Source organism: Dermacentor albipictus, chromosome 3 (genome assembly GCF_038994185.2).
Source record: "Dermacentor albipictus isolate Rhodes 1998 colony chromosome 3, USDA_Dalb.pri_finalv2, whole genome shotgun sequence".
NCBI lineage: Eukaryota > Metazoa > Arthropoda > Arachnida > Ixodida > Ixodidae > Dermacentor > Dermacentor albipictus.
The window spans coordinates 109813479-109832876 of NC_091823.1; the positions used below are offsets into that span (position 1 = coordinate 109813479).

A 19398-nucleotide genomic window follows, 5' to 3' on the forward strand; every position below is an offset into this window, starting at 1 on the left:
CCCGTGCGTGACGCGGTTGGCCGCGTAATGTTCGCCGTCTGGTGGCTGGCCGTTCTGGTGCTGATGAACTCGTTCCAGGGCACAATGAAGGCCAGCATGAGCGTCAAGACGCCAACCGAACGCCTGGAGACGTTCCATGACGTTGCCGAGAGGCCGCACATCAAACCGATCATCGTACGAGGAACTACATTCGAGCACCAGTTCAAGGTCAGGGAGAAGAAAGCTACGTTCCCTGGTCAAGGATACGCCCCCGCGTTAAAGAGACAGTAACAAATCGCCAGTTTGGCAGTTCTTTAGTTCCCCTCAAACGCCCCTCCTAGGGGGCCTTTGAGGTACTAGGAATAAACAAAAAAGGTGAAGCACTGACAGTGTTAGCAATTCTTGCGTTGGGCGTGAACTCTTTGGACAGTGTTCTAACTATACGTGGGAGGAGGATTAGGAAGTAATTTTAATAAAGAATGGTCCGGCAGTTCTTGTTGTGGTGTACGCAAAAATTTATCGCACCCTTGACATCTCTAACACGCCGTGAAAGAGAGAAAAAAAAATACCACGGAAGGATCACAATATGTAGGTGCTTAAGGTGCGTGCTCGGGAGGCTGGTGAATTATTTATTTTGTGACGGACATGAAAACCACGGTTCTAGAATGCGGTTTGTGCAAAGAAATAGCCTCTCGACGAGAATTCGTTGTACAAGCTTTCGCAAGCAGTTGCCCGTCTTGAGTAACGAGGTTTGTTACATCGGACCGTCAAGTTTCTTCGTAATATTTTGTATGCAGCTAGCGTCACTTTTACAGTGACTTCATCTTTATAATACGTGATAGAGACGGTACCATTTGCTAGACAGAGGAGCAAATATGACCTCCGTCTCATCATTTTTTTTAGTCGAAGTGGGCTTTATTTTGGCACTTCGGGCACTCTTAAAAGACCCCTCGCCAGACCACATAGCAAATTTTCGTTACACGCTGGAAGTTGTTACTTGCCCTCCAAGGAGGTGTTCTACCGCATTTTTGTCCCGGACTATTTGAATAATAGCAGAGATAGAAATATTTGAAGGCGAGAAAGATTAGAAGGCGAGAATCACCACCAGCGTGGACATTCTCTCCATTTTCCCCGTCTAGCCTTCGAAAGTGAAATGCCTTCCATGCGTTCTCCCACTCCGGAGTCGGAAGATGGTGTGATGCACACGCCACGGGTGCCACGGGCCCCACCTCATTCCTTTTCTTTTTTCTTCCTCTGGTGTTTTTTCTGAGTGGCGCACTTCCGGTGACGGTCTCGTGCGCGCGCAGTTGCGCTTGTCTCGTTTCGCGCTGCGGACGATGTTGAAGAGCGCCCGTTTAATGGTATAAGTCAGTGTCACAGTCACGAGCACTGAGCCAGACGATCAAGAGCATGATCGTCGCGCTGCAACACGGTAGAAAATGACATAGTTTAGTTCTCTGCGCGCATGCGTGGGAACAAGAGACAAAACGGAACTGCGTTTCTCTTGCTGAGGTACGAAGCAAAACAAACACGTGCAGACGTTCTTCTATGTTTTATTATTTCAGCCTAAACAATAGTTGGTCGATTGAAGCTACATGTATTAAACAAATAGCTGATGTTGCCTTGAATAATTTTAGAAGTCGCGTGCCACTGCGAGGGACGTCACAGCACGGTCATGTACGTGGACGCACCTGTGCGATTGACGTCGACGACTCTCCAACTGGGAGCGCGGAGTCCGTGAGCAGAAGTGCCAACGGCGTTTCGTTTGAAATGAAAGCTCTCTCTGCGGCGCGTAGGGATGTAATAATTAGCAGACACGACCGTTAGCGCACATTGTATGAAGTTGCTAGACCTGGTGAGGGGCCCTTGAAGAAAGAAAAAAAATGTTTCGCTTCCATTAGCCACAAGTTACTGTATTCAGCTATTCGAGTTAGTTAAATATCTATGTGCACCAAACGGGCGTTTGCGCAGGTGTCTCCAGAGCCGGATCTACAGAAGATTCTGGCAACGGCCCGCCGTCGGGGGTCGATCCTGCCTGCATCGGTTGCGCTCACGCGCGCAACGTTCGACGAGGTGATCGCTCAGCGCGCGGTCATCTTCTTGGAGGACAACGCTATGCACAGCCTGGTCGCGGCCCTGTATCCGCGGAAACCGGGACTCGGCATCATCTATCCGGCCGTGCAGCACACCATATCGGCTCAGTTCGCCATGTTCATGCGCAAAAGTTTGGATCCGAAAACCGCGGAACTTCTGCACACCAGGTAACACCTACTTGAGCACCAGGGTGACATCCAATGCGTTACTTTTCCGAATGAGTAACCCTGTTTATTTTCCTCCTGAGAATTTTCTTCCTGTGTCCTCCGAACAGACGCGGACACAGGAAAGAACACGGGACGAGCGTTGTCTGTCAGCTGAAGTTTTCTAATAAAAAAGAAGGTAAAATGAAGCATGCTTGACAGACACACACACACGCACGCACGCACACACACGCGCACACACACACACACACACACACACACACACACACACACACACACACAAACACACACAAAATCCTGAAGTTCATAGGAGCAGCAGTAGCAAGGACCACCAATAAAAGCTATTTCGCCTCCTGGTAGGTGTACCGACACCTCGTTGATACACATGCCCTCATGTTTGACGGTGCGAAAAACTTGATGTATTTCTCACGTGCACGCCGATCGCAATGCCTCATTAATTACGGGTGCCGCGAGTGTGGTTGCGTGTGTTTGTTTCATTGCACGCCGTTGATTTATTCCTAGCTTCTCTGTCTTTATTTATATCGTTCTCATTTTCCCGTCATGTCAGACACACCTGCATTAGCGATCCCTCCTTATAGCAGGGCTGACATCTTCCGTTACCATTAAACACAATATTAGTATCCGTTTTGAAACGAGATAGGGGCACATGCTCCCACGCCCGTTCATTTTACACTTTTGGTCAGTCGTAATTTCAAATTTTTATGAATTAGCTTAAGTTATTCAACACAGAAAGTTCGTCTCAGTACGTGTTTTTCTTGTGATTGCGACACCAGTTCTTTAGCCGTCTTACCAGTCACATCGGCAGATTCATTAGCAGTTCCTTACGTTGCCCCTAAAGTAGAATGATTCGGGTAGACTACAACTGAATTGCTGGGTGCGTACTGGGTTATTTACCACGACTGATATAATAATGGTGAACTATATCTGATGAAGTCTGAAGGGTGCAATATGCCAAACTATATATATATGCCAAACTCCTCCAAATATGGAGGAGCCCTGTAAGACTACCTTGTATGTGTTGCGGTAAGCTGATAACGCGCCCAATGCCTGACGCATTTGTGATTTCATGCACCACACATCAGTTCTAGTTTGTTTTATAAATTGGCGTGACACTTGCCTGCATCAATACTTCAACGTTAACGAATTTTTCACTGCAGATGTAGTGGATTTTGGACTTGTTTAGCGGTGAAAATGCACTCGTGATGGATAGCGAGCCTTCTTTCTTTCGTGCTGGTTTGTGGATTAATTATTTCATGCAAAAGTTTCTCGAGATTAACGAATATATTTGGCTCATTCTAGAAAATTTTGGGTGCTGTTATCTCGAGCTCTTTGTATGCATAAAAATGCAAGCAGTCTCTTGTGGTGTCCTGTCTGTATGGTAAACATTTCTGTTTATACACTGTTTCTGCACATTTTATTTCAGAAATGGTCTGATTTTCTTACCAGTAACGTATTGCGTAAAATACTTTTAGGATTTCATCGACTCACACTGTATAAATATTAACAGATATTTATGCACATTTCTGCTTTACCAATTACTTCATTATATGTGTTTCCTATGTCTTATAATCTCTTGTTGAAAATATTAACAAACTTTTCTCGTGTAACAAAAGCAATTAGTGTGTTCAAAAAAAATTTCAAGGTTGTCTTAGTGGCACCTGCTAAAGTGATCGGTGATGTCGGTGATTGTGGTGGCCGATAGCCCTCTGCGCTTTCGGTGTTTCAAGATGGTGAAACTGGGAACCCCCTTGCATCTCCACAAAATGTAAACTAAGCGTCTGCATAGTACTTGACAAAGGGCCACTCCGGCGAGTGGTCCTTATAGCTGATACCGAGGAAGCGCAAATCGTGAATACGTTTTTACAACGTATATGGTTCCTGCTTGCGCTGATAATTCTGTACACAAGTAACGTCGTGATGACATTCTTGGGTCAGTGACGCTTTGTGTGCCTTGACGTGACGTTCTTTCTTTGATCTCAATGTCGTTATAACTTCTTTTACTCTTCCGCGTTTGTGACTTTTGTGATATACTGTGAACATGACTAATTCAGGATAAGCAGAGATTACTCATGCATTTCACAGGTCATGCGTTGAGTCTGCACTCGCCTTCTATGCTAGTTTGCATATTTATGCCGAGCTCATGTTATATGGTGTGTTTAATTTGCTAAACGAATGTGCAATCTCCTGACATTTTATTTCTTTCTTCTACTTACGAGGGTAAATAAAGAAGTAAAATAAATTTTTGCATCTTGGCGAGAATACGCGAAATCTGGGTGGGTTAGATGCACGGAGCAAGAAAAATTTAGGAGTGGAAACTCCGCTGTTTGCGGCGACCAGAAAAGGTCACAAGCCCGTGGAGCCACTATCATGCTGGCGGCGCCTGGCGGCCGTTTCGGTTGCCAGGGCAACCGGTCGAGCGTGTTGCTCCCGTTCGGCCGCGCGCGCCTGACTTCTATTGAGGGCACGGAGGAAGTGGACAGAGAGCGCGCCGGAGCCGTCTACCTGGGCGCTGCATTTTTTTTTTCGCTGCGGCTTCTACGACGCGCCGCATATGGCGCCGCCATTGCATACAGCCCCGTCGGCGCATACAATTGTGGCCTTATCTGGTCGCCCGCGCTCGCTCGCGCTGACGGGAGTTTCACCTCCTACATGTCTTCCTCCGTGGTTAGATGTCACCACGTGTATACTTGGAGTGACGTGGAAGTAGGAGTACACAAAATCCAGTGTCGCGGAGGAAAAAGATCACCCGTGTGGATGCACCACTCCAGGAATGCACCAACGAATAACGGCGTGCCGTAGTACGCTTGTCGTGGTCGGAGGTACAACCACCGTCAGCTCTTAGCGCTTCCACATTCTCCTTACAGCCCTGAAACCAACAAACGAAAACTAAAACGAAGGTCTGTGAGCCAGGACGCTATTTCTCTAGCTCAATTTTTTTCTCCTGATTTTTGCGTACAACTTTGGAGAGCCGCCATGGTTCGCGGCGCGGATGCAAGTTGACGTCTTCATGCCTGTGCCGGGAATGACGACTTCAGCGGTAGCTGCGTCTAGGAAGCGGACCAGTCTTCAGAGCGAGACCGACGACGATGACACCAGTGTCTACTCGCTCAGCACTGAGGACTTCCCCGATGACGCCTTCAAGCTTGTGCGAAGTAGCAAGGCGAAACGAAGGCACACCACCAGGACGTCCATGTTTTCGAGCACGCCAGCTGTAAGACCACGTCGGAATACCGCATGCAGTACGATTCTATTTGTACGAGAACTCGCTACCGACAACCTTAGGCGATTCAACAGACAGTTTCTCTCGGTGGAACTTGAAGCAGTAGCGCCAGATCAAATCACAGACGTTAGAGTCAACCCATGAAAATATGTGTTGGCTATTGACGGCACACATGAGTCTGCGCTGACAAACTTGAGGAAAGTTACAGAACTTGGTGGCATAAAGCTCCACTCGTACATCCCACTGGACAGTGGTTCCACTACTGGTGTCATCTACGATGTGGACTCCTTCGTCTCCAGCGCTGACTTGCCGATTCTAGTGAAGCCTGCCATTTCTGACGTTGCAATAACCCATGTGTATCACCTCGGCACATCCCGCTGTGTCAAAATAATTTTCAAGGGCGAGGCTCTCCCTTCACACGTCAGGGTGGGCCACTTTAGGCACCCTATGCGACCATTTATCCCAAGGCCACTCCAATTTCGCAATTTTATGTGGCTGGGACTCGTGGGCGCCATGTGCGAGAACACAAGAGTTTGCTCACGATGCAGTGAGCCCCACGCTGCAGAGTCTTTCTTGCGCATCGATTGCCTTGGGTCGCATGATGCTTCCTCGTAGGAGTGCCCCAAAATGAAGGATGAAAAGGTGGTCTTGAAGCAGATGGCGAGAGACCGTTCGTCTCGTCGGAAAGGTGTTGCGGCCGTTAGAAAGGGACGCTCCCAACGCCGTCCGACTTGAAAGAACGGTGATGCCTCTGTGAAGAGTACGCCCCACCAGACAACACCTCCTCCTTTGCCCCCGAGGCTTGGCGGAATCGAACATAAGTTTGACAAGGTCATGGCGGAGACCAATGCAACTCGGTCCGCACTACTAAAGCCACAGCGAAAGCCAGAGCCACAGCGAAAGTTACAACCAAAGCCGCAGCCGACGCCACAGTCGATGCCACAGCCGGAGCCGGAGCCACGCCAAGTGATAAAGCTGCGTACCGCTGTAGAGTGCACAGCGCGGGTTCCTGACAAATTGCCCGAAGAAGACGACAAGTGATTATGATTCTCGGTCTCTGATGAATACTTTTCGAATGCTCTTGAATAACCTGCACACTCCGTCAGCGCGAAGTGCAATGCAAGTGCTGGATGCTGTGAATTCAGTGCTTGCAAGTCTTGAGTAGGCATCATGGCTCACCCGCAGCATTCTATTCGCACTGAAGTAAGAAATGCTGGGTTTTACTTTAACGATATATTGACACGTACTGTCATACTGACACGTACTAATGAAAAGAAGAATGATGCGTGTAACGTTAAGGGATAAGAAAAGAGCAGATTGGGTGAGGGAACGAACGCGAGTTAATGACATCTTAGTTGAAATAAAAAAAAGAAGTGGGCATATGCAGGACATGTAATGAGGAGGGAAGATAACCGATGGTCATTAAGGGTTACGGACTGGATTACAAGGGAAGGGAAGCGTAGCAGGGGGTGGCAGAAAGTTAGGTAGGCGGGTGAGATTAAGAAGTTTGCAGGGACAACATGGCCACAATTAGTACATGACCCGGGTATTTGGAAAAGTATGGGAGAGGCCTTTGCCCTGCAGTGGGCGTAACCAGGCTGATGATGATGATTATGATGACACGAACTGCAACGTACTGCTGACGACCAGTGGCTCCTTGGTCTTCGCAGGTTACTTCAACGTGCACCACCAGCTATGAGGAAGCACCCAGATTAGCTTCAGGCAGCAGAATGCCGGCAGCCTAATGTATCGGGGGGGGGGGGGACACTTGCTTGGGCCTGACTGATTTCAAAGCGCTTTGATGCATGCACAGACAGTGTTCCCTCTATACCGCTTTCCTCTTTCTGTTCACCCTTTCCCTTCCCCCAGTAACGGGTAGCAAACCAGACGGTCGTCAGCTTGACATCCCTGCCTTTCCTCTTTTTGCTATATCTCTGTCTCTCTCCTTACAGACCTGATCCAGTGCCATCGGATTATACCATCTTCGGTCTCTCGAAGGAGGCGCTGCATGGTCGTGTAGGTTAAGGTCAGGTGACGAGGTTCAGCAAGCGATGCAGACATTGCTTCGAGAGCAACTGAGACCTTAATTATTTGCGGAAGGGCCACGGAAGCTGACTGAATTTTCCAAAAGTGTATCGTCATGCAGGAAGCATACGTGGATAACTGATATGTGCAGTTTTAAATCGCAACTTTTAGGCGCCCATTCCTGCGTTTCGCGTCGGCGTCGCCCCTCTGTGGAACCGAACGAACGAACACAGAAAAGGATGAAAGCACGAACCCGGAGCGCAGCGGGGGATGGAAGACTGCGATAGCGAAAAGAGCGCGAGAAGGAAAGAGCAGGAGGGGGTATTGCGAAGCTTAGAACGACAGAAAGCTGAGCTAGTTGGTAAGGATTCATTATGCAAACTAGAAGTGAGGCGTGCAGACAGGACACAAGAGTAAAGAAGTGGACAACACGAACGCCGACTATCAACTGGAGAGAGCACTGAGGCGAAAAATGAAAGAAGACACAAAACTCATCTGCGCATGCTCAGGAATGGTAACACCACGTGTCAATCGGGTACACGTGCTGGTCTACGTGAGAGATAACTGTTAAGACACTTAATCTCTTCCTTATGTAAAGTAATCGAAGGCTGACTCACGCACGCACTTCCACCATTATAGATATGCCATGCCTCTACCATAAGACGCGTATCTTCATTCTTATGCCTGTACAGTATCGCGCAATCATCTAACTTTGGCTTGCAGTTACAATCTCGGCAATGTAGCGAAAGATTAGAAGGCGATCCACCGGTTAACGACCTTTTATGCTCCATTAGCCTCTGATTGATACACCGTCCCGTTTGCCCTACGTAGAACTGGCCACAGCTAAGGGGAATTTGATATACCACACCCATACGACATTCTGTAAAACTGTTGTTCTTATTGTGCTTCACTGGACAAATATCTGTTCGTTTTTTACCTTTAACCCGCTCCTTTTTATTCTGTACTGCAGCGCATATCTTACCTAGCCTATTGGGAGCAGTGAAAGCAACATTAACATCATATCTACTAGCAACTTTTTTAAGCCTGTGCGACACTGAATGAATATACGGAATAGCCACTACTCTTTTTTTGCGATTACTGCTTTCTGTGATTACGTCCGTCCCCCTGGAAACCGACTTCTTTAGGCGCTCAGCTACAGTGGCCACCGCTACATTAGGATAACCTGCTTCTAATAGGCGCCGGACCTGCGCATTAAAACTGGCGCTCATTTTGTGCGTGCAGGATCTTGTGAGGGAAGACTTAAGGCACGACATGGCGATTCCGTTTTTTACTAATTTAGAATGCTTGAATTGAAAGTTTAGCAACGGCTTCGAAGATCTTGGGGAATACTGCCAACAAACATGATTTTGTTCGAAGATTAAGGAAATGTCAAGAAACTGAATTACGCGTCGCTGAGGTAATTCCTTGGTAAACTTTAATCCTCCTCCATAAAGTTTAAATTGCTCACTTACTGAGGTAGCAGCCGAGTCTAATTCTTCCCTATTGCAGAAAATCAGGTAATCATCAACGTAACGAAATATCTTGATAACGCTATCACCTAAGGCTTTCTCTAAGCAGTTGTCAACCTTACTCAGGTAAATGTTGCTAAGAATAGGGGCAACCTTTGAGCCGATGCAAATGCCTGATTTCTGCAGAAAAACGCCATCTCTCCACCCAATCAGCGTCGACTTCAAGTACATTGAAAGAATTTCTAGAAAAGCTCCCGTGGAAACACCGCATCTGTCAATAAAAGCCGACTCTTGCACTTGTTCTTTAATGCACTCATTTACGGAATTTAGCAACCCGTCATGCGGCAAGGAATAATACAAGTCTTCGATATCCATACTAAAAGCTGTACAATCACCCGGATTCTCCTCTCTTAAATAGTGAATTAGCGCCTGAGAATTACGTAGGCAAAAGGGATCTGAAAAAATTAGTGAAGCTAGGCAGTTCTGTAGGTAACTAGCGACACAGACCTGCCACGTCCCTTTCTCTGACACTATAGCACGAAAAGGAATTTCTTGTTTATGGGTCTTGGCCGAGAAAAACAGTTCTAATGTGAGGGATTTAGCTTTCTTGACATTACAAACAAGCCTATCAAGATTATGTCTTGACAAGAGGTCAACCGCACGTTGCTTAACTACCGAAGGCTTGAGTTTGACTGGTTGCAAATTCTTGCAACAAAAAGAATTTGCAACCAGTCAAACTCAAGCCTTCGGTAGTTAAGCAACGTGCGGTTGACCTCTTGTCAAGACATAATCTTGATAGGCTTGTTTGTAATGTCAAGAAAGCTAAATCCCTCACATTAGAACTGTTTTTCTTGGCCAAGACCCATAAACAAGAAATTCCTTTTCGTGCTATAGTGTCAGAGAAAGGGACGTGGCAGGTCTGTGTCGCTAGTTACCTACAGAACTGCCTAGCTTCACTAATTTTTTCAGATCCCTTTTGCCTACGTAATTCTCAGGCGCTAGTTCACTATTTAAGAGAGGAGAATCCGGGTGATTGTACAGCTTTTAGTATGGATATCGAAGACTTGTATTATTCCTTGCCGCATGACGGGTTGCTAAATTCCGTAAATGAGTGCATTAAAGAACAAGTGCAAGAGTCGGCTTTTATTGACAGATGCGGTGTTTCCACGGGAGCTTTTCTAGAAATTCTTTCAATGTACTTGAAGTCGACGCTGATTGGGTGGAGAGATGGCGTTTTTCTGCAGAAATCAGGCATTTGCATCGGCTCAAAGGTTGCCCCTATTCTTAGCAACATTTACCTGAGTAAGGTTGACAACTGCTTAGAGAAAGCCTTAGGTGATAGCGTTATCAAGATATTTCGTTACGTTGATGATTACCTGATTTTCTGCAATAGGGAAGAATTAGACTCGGCTGCTACCTCAGTAAGTGAGCAATTTAAACTTTATGGGGGAGGATTAAAGTTTACCAAGGAATTACCTCAGCGACGCGTAATTCAGTTTCTTGACATTTCCTTAATCTTCGAACAAAATCATGGTATTGCGAAAGCGTGAGAAGAAAAGCGTAGTGCTGCGCAAGACGGGCTCTGGCGCGACGACCACTACGATATGGCGCCAGAGTAGCGCGCCATCGTCGCTTCATAGATGGCATGCGGCGAGCGCGTCCACCGATACCATATACGGAAAAAAAGCACTGCATGAGCAGAGGTCTGTCTTCGACAGCTGCTGTGAATTGCGGCCACGTGTCAAGCGCGCGCTGCCTCTCGCAATCTCCCGATTAGCGAGGCAGCCGCAACCCACCTTCGCTCCGTTTGCAATGTGCCGCGCGAGTCAGATTCTCAGTGCTAGCCAATATATCGCGAAATGAAAACAAGTATAGAGTTGCGCTCTAATTTCGCATTAGGGAGTATCGTAATACTTGGCGAATTATTTTTCTACATGCGTAGAAATAAAGATATGTGAAAATTACATTTACCTTTTCGTTTACCTATACGCATACCGTTCTATCTTTTAATTGTCTTTATTTGTTGTTATGCGTATTTATTGATAGTTCCTACACTGGGGCAGAAAATAAGAACTGCATAAATATTCTGAGAATTTACCTGAACGTGTCATAAAGCGGAAAGCGTCAGCGTGCTTTCTTGTGCAACCTGTGCGCACCCTTTATCCCACAGGTGCCGTTGGATGCACGAGTCAGGACTGACGGAGAGGAAACGGCTGCAGCTGCTGCCCCGCTCCTGGTACCTCACGCGGCCTTCCTCGTCTCAGGTTCACTCCCTCTCGGCAGAGGATACCGCGGCCCTGTTCTACATGGCGTTACTGGGGCTAAGCGCGGCACTGTCTGCGCTCGCCGGCGAATTGCTCCTTCACCGCTTGATCGAAACGCATAGAGCGATTCGTGGTCTCCGCGTGAGACGCCTCGTCAGAGAACGACCTCCTTTGTGCTAAAATGGGCGGAAGAAGGATCGCGTGCTTATGTATACTTCCGCGAAACGTGACGTTACTGGTTTGGTTGATCGGGAACGTTCATAAAATGCTGCTGTTATTTATACGAGATTGTAATTTGAATGGCACGCGAAGCATTGAAGCAGATTCGGGAGTCGACGTCCAGTGGAGCAAACACGGCGCCTCACCGGAAGATGATGTATAATGCGCACATTTTAGCGAGATTTGATGTTTCGCGCACATAGTGTTATTGATTAGCATGGCATAACAGAGTGTGTGATATGGCACTGAATAAAGTACCTACAGAAACAGCATTTTGTTCTCTGCCTTTATGTGCTAGTTAGTGTGTGTGAAGAAACGCGAGACTTGTGCTCGCTGCTCTGCCGTGCTTGAACTGCGTTTGTTGGCCTAGTACCTAATCAATATACGCCTTTGCAAAATAAGTAAACAATAAAGTACCTAGTTTGATTTCAATTGGTAGACTTTACATTATTTATCCTTTTAATAACAAACTACAGCGAAAACATTGCAGTTTCTAATTAAAGGGAAGCCGGTATCTGCAAAGAAAGTGTACACTTGGTAGATAGATAAGTGTCAACATTGGTTCCTTCCGAATTCTTGCGCACCTGAGGTCGTGCCACTTCAGTGGCTCGGATGCATATATCGGCGGAGAGAGAGATGTTATCCTACTGGTGGTAGCGATTCAGCAATCCCTACAAGAGCCAGATTGAAAAGAGTCGAGCTCGAATAGCCGCCTTTGGATTACCACGCCGCGAAAGATACTTAGTTGTCGGGCAAGCTTTCGTAAGCACGAACATAGATCTTTTGGAAAAGTAGCTTCTAACCTATGTAAAGACGTGGCTTTCAAATTCAGCAGACTTTAGAGGTCAGATTGTAGTACGAGCTTTTTACGTAGGAATATCGTGACCTAGAGACGCTCCTTCACAGATTTTTGTTGCTGCAGAAAGGTCACGAGATCTACGACATTGTAAATTGTCTGACGCCTTCTAAACCCTTGGATGCATAACACGGCGGCGCTAAACGGGATGACTCTGCTAATGGTGCGAACGTGCTGCGAATGTCGATGTAATTGTTGTCGCAATAAAAATCCATCAGCCACGTGAAGCTATCAATTGGTTGATGTAAATCCAGACCAGTCAAAGGTCGCCGTTGTTGTGGGAGTAAGTGAAGACCACGCAGAGTTCCCCACACAAGAGATAAAGGCTTGCTAGTGTCCCGCCATTCGAAAAAGATCTTCAATCACTGATATTTAATTGACCTGCCATGATTTTCTGAGTTTTCTACGTACCTGTCTTCCCTGGTGTATAATATATAGATTTTGAGCATCTCTACCATCTGTCCGCTCTCAGACGTGTAGAAGCATCCCCAATTCTCAGTCAAACTCCGTGCATACTGTAGATGTTGTAAACGGACGTGTAGAAGCTCGTATTGATTGCGGCATCACGTCCTTAAAGAAGCAATTGTTATCCACGTAAATTTGATAGCCTTACCAGTTAATCTTTCTTGACATCATTGGGGAGAATCAACCATCGAGGCACCTTACTGTAGTAAGGTAGGTATGATCACTTTAGGGAGTTTCGATGTCATAATCGTTGATAAACATAGCTTGAATGTATTTACTGAAAAAGAGATATTAATAGCATTTATGCGGGTTACCCCGTTGTGAAACATCTTTAGTGTGCTACATATGGTAGGGCATCGCTTGTGATGAACGCTTATTCATTCCTCACCGGAATAGCCAGCAGCACTACAAGCCATTCTCGTGGATGTGATGAAACTATAGAACACATTCTTTGGCCTCTGTCCATCCTTCGACTCTCAAGATATACTCTGCGTACTAGCCTCAGCCACTAGACGACAGACCTTTTTCAGAAGCAAAGGTCTTGGGATCTTTGCTGAAGAACTATAGCGTGCACAAGGCCACAAAAGCGCAAGCGCGGGTCTTGAACTGGGCTATACGAACGCTTGTGGCAAATATGCACGAGTCAACATGAATCCACGTGTTTGCGCGCATTTACTCTCCTTCCTTCGCATCTTTCTTTCCTCCTTCCCCCTTCCCTACCTGCAGGGTAGCCATGCTGCTTTAGCTGCTTTGCGTTACTTTGACTTGATTTGAGTGAACCAACACAACTATCGCGGTGCCGACCCACGTGTTTGAGACATCGTGGGGCACGCGAAGTAGCAGCGCAATTCAAGTCGCAGGCCTTTGAAACCTCTTAGGTTAATAATCGAGTAAAAGGCATGCGAAAGTCGCCATGTGAACAATTTCAAGTTACGTCGCAATCGGTAATTGTTCTAGTTATCGTTTACAGCTTCGCTGTTTAACCGCCTTCACAGCGTGTATTGGAAATCTTTTCTTTTTGTTGATTTGTTGATTTCTTTTGCAGACTTTAAGATCCGTTCCGCCGTTTGTTCCTTTCTATGGTTTGGGCAACTTAGTATGTTCGCGCTGTCTGTAATCTTCGCATTTCAATTTTTTTTTTCAGTTTACACTGAGTTTTCATTGTCAGCCTGCCTTGCAACTTATTGTTGCGTCCCACAACTTTGCGCTTTTGGTGTTTCTGGTCGTTTATGGGAGAAGGTTCAAATTCGGCCCCTTCGTGTGTGCTGCCTGTTGTCTTTCCTAGCAGACGACATGGCCACTGACTATGCGCCCGAATAGACAGCTTGCTGCTGGCTGCTCTCTGGCGTAGTAGACAACTTGGGTCCCTGCAGGTATCTGCCAATGGGTATGGGCTCGAACAGAGAACTTCGGCACTGCACATTATATATTGGTATGTGCTCATTCTCGGTCAATCGTCCGTAATGTATGTGCGAGAACTTTGGCACTGCACATTATATATTGGTATGTGCTCATTCTCGGTCAATTGTCCGTGATTGTATGTGCCGAGCTTACACAAGGTATATGTACAGCCTTAAATCTATTAAATCGACAACACCCCGTCTGCAACAGATACTTCCACGTCAGCCGCAGCCGCTTGATGGATTGGAAGCAGAAAGAAAGAGCGATAAAAGGAAAACAGGGATGTTAACCAGTCAACAGTCTGGTTGGCTACCCTACGATGCAGAAAGGGAGAATGGGAATAGAAAGGAGAGAGAGAAAGAACGAAGTTGCCGCCAGAATACTAGGGATAGTAAGGGTTGCTATGTGGTTTCAGCTGTGGTGCTGTGATTACAAGATACGTACTATGACGTCGTACCCATTGGGCATTCTGGATGGAAATGAGATTACCACCCCGTGTGTCCGCTGCTGTGCCCATCAGTTTTCGTGATGCGCGGATAGCATGGGGCTATACAACAGGTGACACAAAAAAGCTATCGCTGTCATTGACGACCATCTTCGATGGATTCCGTAGCAATTTTTTCTTGCGTACATGATCGCGCGGGGTCACATATAGAGGTTGAAAATACGGCATGCCATTTTCGTGGCCGCTGAGCAGCGCAACTTCGGGATTTCATCAATCACACGTTTTGCCATAGGAGATATTATTTAATAAATGAGTGCAGTCTTTATTCCTGCAGAAGCGTCGTAAGTAATCTGTGAAGTTTATTGTCCGTAATTAACGGTTCGTAGTCGTTGGGTTGGTCTGTCCGTATCTCGGCACCTCTGAGCACTTTTTCTCTTGTGGCACTTGCTGGCGTGAACTTTAGAAAACCGGCAATTAATAGCATAACAGGACAGAGGTAAAGAAACAAGTACACTATGCAGAGGGCCGTGTTTGGTGCATTTGTTTCTTTACTTCTGCCCTTTTCGTAGCCTGCTCTTACAAGTTTGCACGGTCTTGCAAACTTCTAGTTACTCCACATCAATTCTATATATGGGACAAGGCGCTATGAGCGTTGAAAATGACCTCAGGCCTGTGTGCTAAGTGTGCTTTTCTTCGAGAACGAAGCTACTATATCGATTTCAACCAAGCTTTGTCAACCTATATTCGGTTTTTATGAAACAATTGTTTTTGTTGCAGCGCTAATGAAATAGAGTATTCTTATCGCTTACAATGTGGTACGCCTCTTGTTTTCCCAACGCCGGCCGTATTCGCATGAACATCAAATAGAGGACTAAATGAGATGTCCTGTTCTTGTATAGAAACCTGCGTGACAATAAACTGTAGGCGTTGCGACGAGTCCCTATACGTTCGATCAACATAAGCTATGGTATCGACAGGACAAGCAAGCAAACGTATGATCATGGATGCAGACAGAGTTGCTGTTTTGTTCGCAGATACACTTTGCGATTGAAGAGCTCAGCAGATTGAAAAAAAAAAAACGGAATCTAGGGTTCTCCTGTCATTGTTAGACAGACGTGTCTTTTAACATTGGTCCATGAAAACGACTGCATCGCAGGCTTCGTCATCCAATAACGAAATAACTGTCTAGAATTAACGAGGTGTGATACCACAAAGCTAATCGGAGACGCTGGCATGACTTCTTGTCGTTTCTTGCACATTGCGAGTGATTATAGACCACGTATACTGTCACGCTACTGAGTCAACATGAGACGTTCTTTCGCAAACGTTAACGATGATATATCTTTTCGAGACAGGTATAAAATCTACCGCTAAGTGCCAGCTGCGACTAAAGCCAGAGCGACAGTTTATATTTAGGCTCATGTAACTGCTTCCGCTATGGCTTTTGAAGCCACACCTCGTAAATTACTTCTCGCAGCCACCACCGGTTAAAATTTGGGGCACTTAATTATCGTACTAATATATGCATTTAAATTCTTCCATCGCAACCACTAGCAAGGACTCGAACCACCTACCCTCCGACATCGACTCTGTGATCGATGCCAAAAATGTAAAGAGTGCCATTTGCGCTCACTTCATGCAAACATGCTACGCTGTTATTTAATTATCGTCTCCTGTGTAATAAGATCACGTATATAGAGAGTAAATAGCTGAAATCAAATGACTGAACAGGTGTGCCCAGTCTACATGCCTAATTTTCATAAAGATTACGCATGATACGCGTTCTGACAGTGGAAACAATATTTTATACTTAGTATTCAAAAATCAGTCATTATCATTGCCAGACCCGTCAATTCCACTGTAGTAGAAGTTTACAGTTTTGGACTTCACCATGCTTAGCTAAAACAAAACAAAATTATAACAGCACAATTTATAATCTCAGCATTCCACATAATTCTGTGTTGCCCACGGCTGCGTTTCGCTTCCCTTGATTCCTTGGATGCTATTTGTTACACTAACGACTGGCTCAACTGCAGTCATACTCCTTAATCGAATATCTTCTCCTGCTATTATTTCAACGCGAAAGCCACATTGCTGTTACTGTATCATCATTAGCCTATTTTACGTTCACTGTAATACCAGGGCATCTGCTAAGAACCTCCAATTAAACCAGTGAATAAATTTGGAAAAAGAAAGATGATACCTTGAAGTTAGATATACGCGCTGTATAGATACGGCGGTCACTCAGTCAATAGCCTGCCTTAAGAGGAATAGAAAAATATAACATTTACACGCTACTTGCACACAATATAAAACACAGAGTTGATGAGCTCCTTATTACCAGATCTCAGCACATAATGTTGTTGGAACCCACACTCTAGGCGAGCTCACAGCCTTCGGAGTATAAGCGTGTATATAAGAGCAAACTTTTCCAGTAAATGAGCTTCCGTTGTCACTCAGCACGTTTGTAGATAAGGCAGGCTTGCCGCCTGCTTACTCACATCACCGAATCTCGGAAAGTATCCTAATTTCCTCAATAGCAAAGATACGTGCCGCCTAATGGCTGTATAGCTATCGCAAAGTCACGGCTGAATGGTTTAAGACGGCATTGTTTCCGAACACTGACGTCATCTTTCTGCAAAAAAAAAAGATAAAGAAAACTGGATTGGGAAAAAGTGCGAGGAGAGCTCGACTTTGCCAGGAGCGGAGAGCAGAGTGCAGTCTACCTAGCCTATACGGTCGACGACGAATCCGCCTTATAAAGAAAGCGTATCGCTGAGCGAGCGCATCTTTTGTTCAGTCAGGCGGAGAACATTGAACATTCAAAGGTGGGTTCAAAGTATTGCACCGTCCAAGTTAGCACGTGTTTTCGCACTTTAAACTAAGCTGATAAGCTAGACAAACTATTTGCGATGGAGTTGGTCGCTTCCCCTGTGCATTTTCTTGTGTTTTCTTTTTCGCTTTTTGTCTAGCCGCTCACTGACACTGTCGATGAGAAGGGTTGCAGGGGCTCTGCATCGAAGCTACTTGTCGAGCTTGTTCTTCTTTCTTGCCAGTTTCACTCCTTTTTCGCTATAAGTATTTTAACGTTTTTTTTTCCTCGGTGACTTGAACCTTGACGGCTACTATTAGATTGGCCATGATTTTACTGTGTACCCATCAAAAGTATACTGCGTTACGGCTGATCTCGCGCAGTGGAAATGCCAAGTGGAAATGAGAAATTAATTTGTTCAGTGTAAGTGCCTTAGCCTTCTTTTACTGAGATGAGAATTAGATCGCGCACACACACGCACAAATAATCACTGAAAAAATAGGATAGCAACTTGTATTAATGAGCTCATTGGTGCATATTCATAGTGAAGATTAGCTCAAACAAAGAGCAGAGGGGACATATGGGACCGTTTTTTTAGACACCAACATATGGAGCCAAGAGACAATGAAACGAAGGAAAGCATAAGGTGAATTACTCGTTTCAATTAAAATGTAGAACTGGTACGCTTAAAGCAAATGAAACCGGACGAAAAAAGAACTTGCTACAGGGGGAATCCGAACCCATGACTTGGCATTATGCGTGCGATGCTCTTACCAAGTGAGGTTCCGTTTCGCCAGTTTCCCATCCACTTTCTTCGGTATTAGGTATGTGCACTAGAGCTAGCTGTTCGATGTGCTATGCAGCGCTACTTTCATTTTCTTTAATTTACGATTTCTACACTTCAATTAAAGTAATTTTCCCTGTCTTTCCCTAGTCTCAACTGACATCTTTATTGTGCTCGAAGGGACGCGATGTAGTGAACGCTTGAAAGCACTCGCATAGGAGATATTTATCGATCGGGACTGGCTCGCACCTATAGCCCAGCATTGCTACATGTGCACCTGTCAAGCTCTTCTCAAAGCGACATTGATATTGAAAAGGAGGCGGGATATTATTGGCCAAGAATCATCAAAAACGTTTCTATAAAATCACTCGGATTAAGATGTGCCAGTGTTGCTTCCGTTGTGCTCTACAATACTGGCTTTTACATTTGAGAATCGTTCACCTGACCTCGATCTATTGTTCTTTCTGATGTCATGACGGCTTCTCTGCAAAAGGTGCTCAAGTCTGATTCCTTATTACGCAGTTGTGGGATGCAATGAGGGTGCTAATTGAAAGTAGCATCTTGTCCTGTCATCACCTCACAACACTGTCGAAGCTCTTTGATACTGGGGACTGACAGCGGCTTCAACGCAAATGGTCGCTTCGGCCGAAAAGTGACTATTTTTGACTCAGTCGCTCACGGCTCGATTTTCAGTCGTGCGACTGTAGTCGTCAAGCTTCTGAACCAATGAGGTGCTCAGAAACAGCACCTCTGTGTATACGCTGGCGCTTACTTTACGTGGAGATGACACTGAACGACATCCATCGCGAGACATTTCGGCATAGAAATGGGCCGGTCGCACTTGCCGGCATGAACATCGGCCGCTATTAGTTTCGCTAGTCGTAATTGGCCACGCGACCGCAAGTCGCCGCTGTGACCAAGCGCTTATACAAAAAAAAAACAAGAAAAATTAACCCAGTCTTCTGCCCTAGCTTTAAAGCATTTAATTGATTTAGTCTAATACTTCATTTGTTACCTGGTTTATTTTCAGATGCGCGAACTCCAAAACGTCACATTGCGGTTCGTAGGACTTTCAGTAAGTGTTTATCCGGTGTCTTATAGAAAGCATTAGCGCAATGCCATCGATGCAGTAATGGGTGCAGGAGTGAACCGAGACTGTTAATTGGCTACAGAAATAGCA

General features: G+C 45.8%; 1 protein-coding gene across 1 annotated transcript; it reads left to right on the forward strand.

The window, feature by feature from the left end:
* On the forward strand, positions 1-11486 carry LOC135908500 (uncharacterized). Its single transcript, XM_065440310.2, has 3 exons — positions 1-207; positions 1951-2240; positions 11143-11486. The coding sequence occupies exons 1-3, from the start codon at positions 28-30 to the stop codon at positions 11414-11416; spliced, it is 744 nt and encodes a 247-aa protein (XP_065296382.2). The 5' UTR covers positions 1-27; the 3' UTR covers positions 11417-11486.
* Positions 11487-19398: the final 7912 nt, after the last annotated feature.

Excerpts from the sequence above, each read along its gene's own strand:
- LOC135908500 (XM_065440310.2), top strand. The coding sequence starts at position 28 with ATGTTCGCCGTCTGGTGGCTGGCCGTTCTGGTGCTGATGAACTCGTTC. Across the intron at positions 208-1,950 it reads CATTCGAGCACCAGTTCAAG|GTGTCTCCAGAGCCGGATCT; the intron begins GTCAGGGAGAAG and ends GCGTTTGCGCAG. Across the intron at positions 2,241-11,142 it reads GCGGAACTTCTGCACACCAG|GTGCCGTTGGATGCACGAGT; the intron begins GTAACACCTACT and ends TTTATCCCACAG.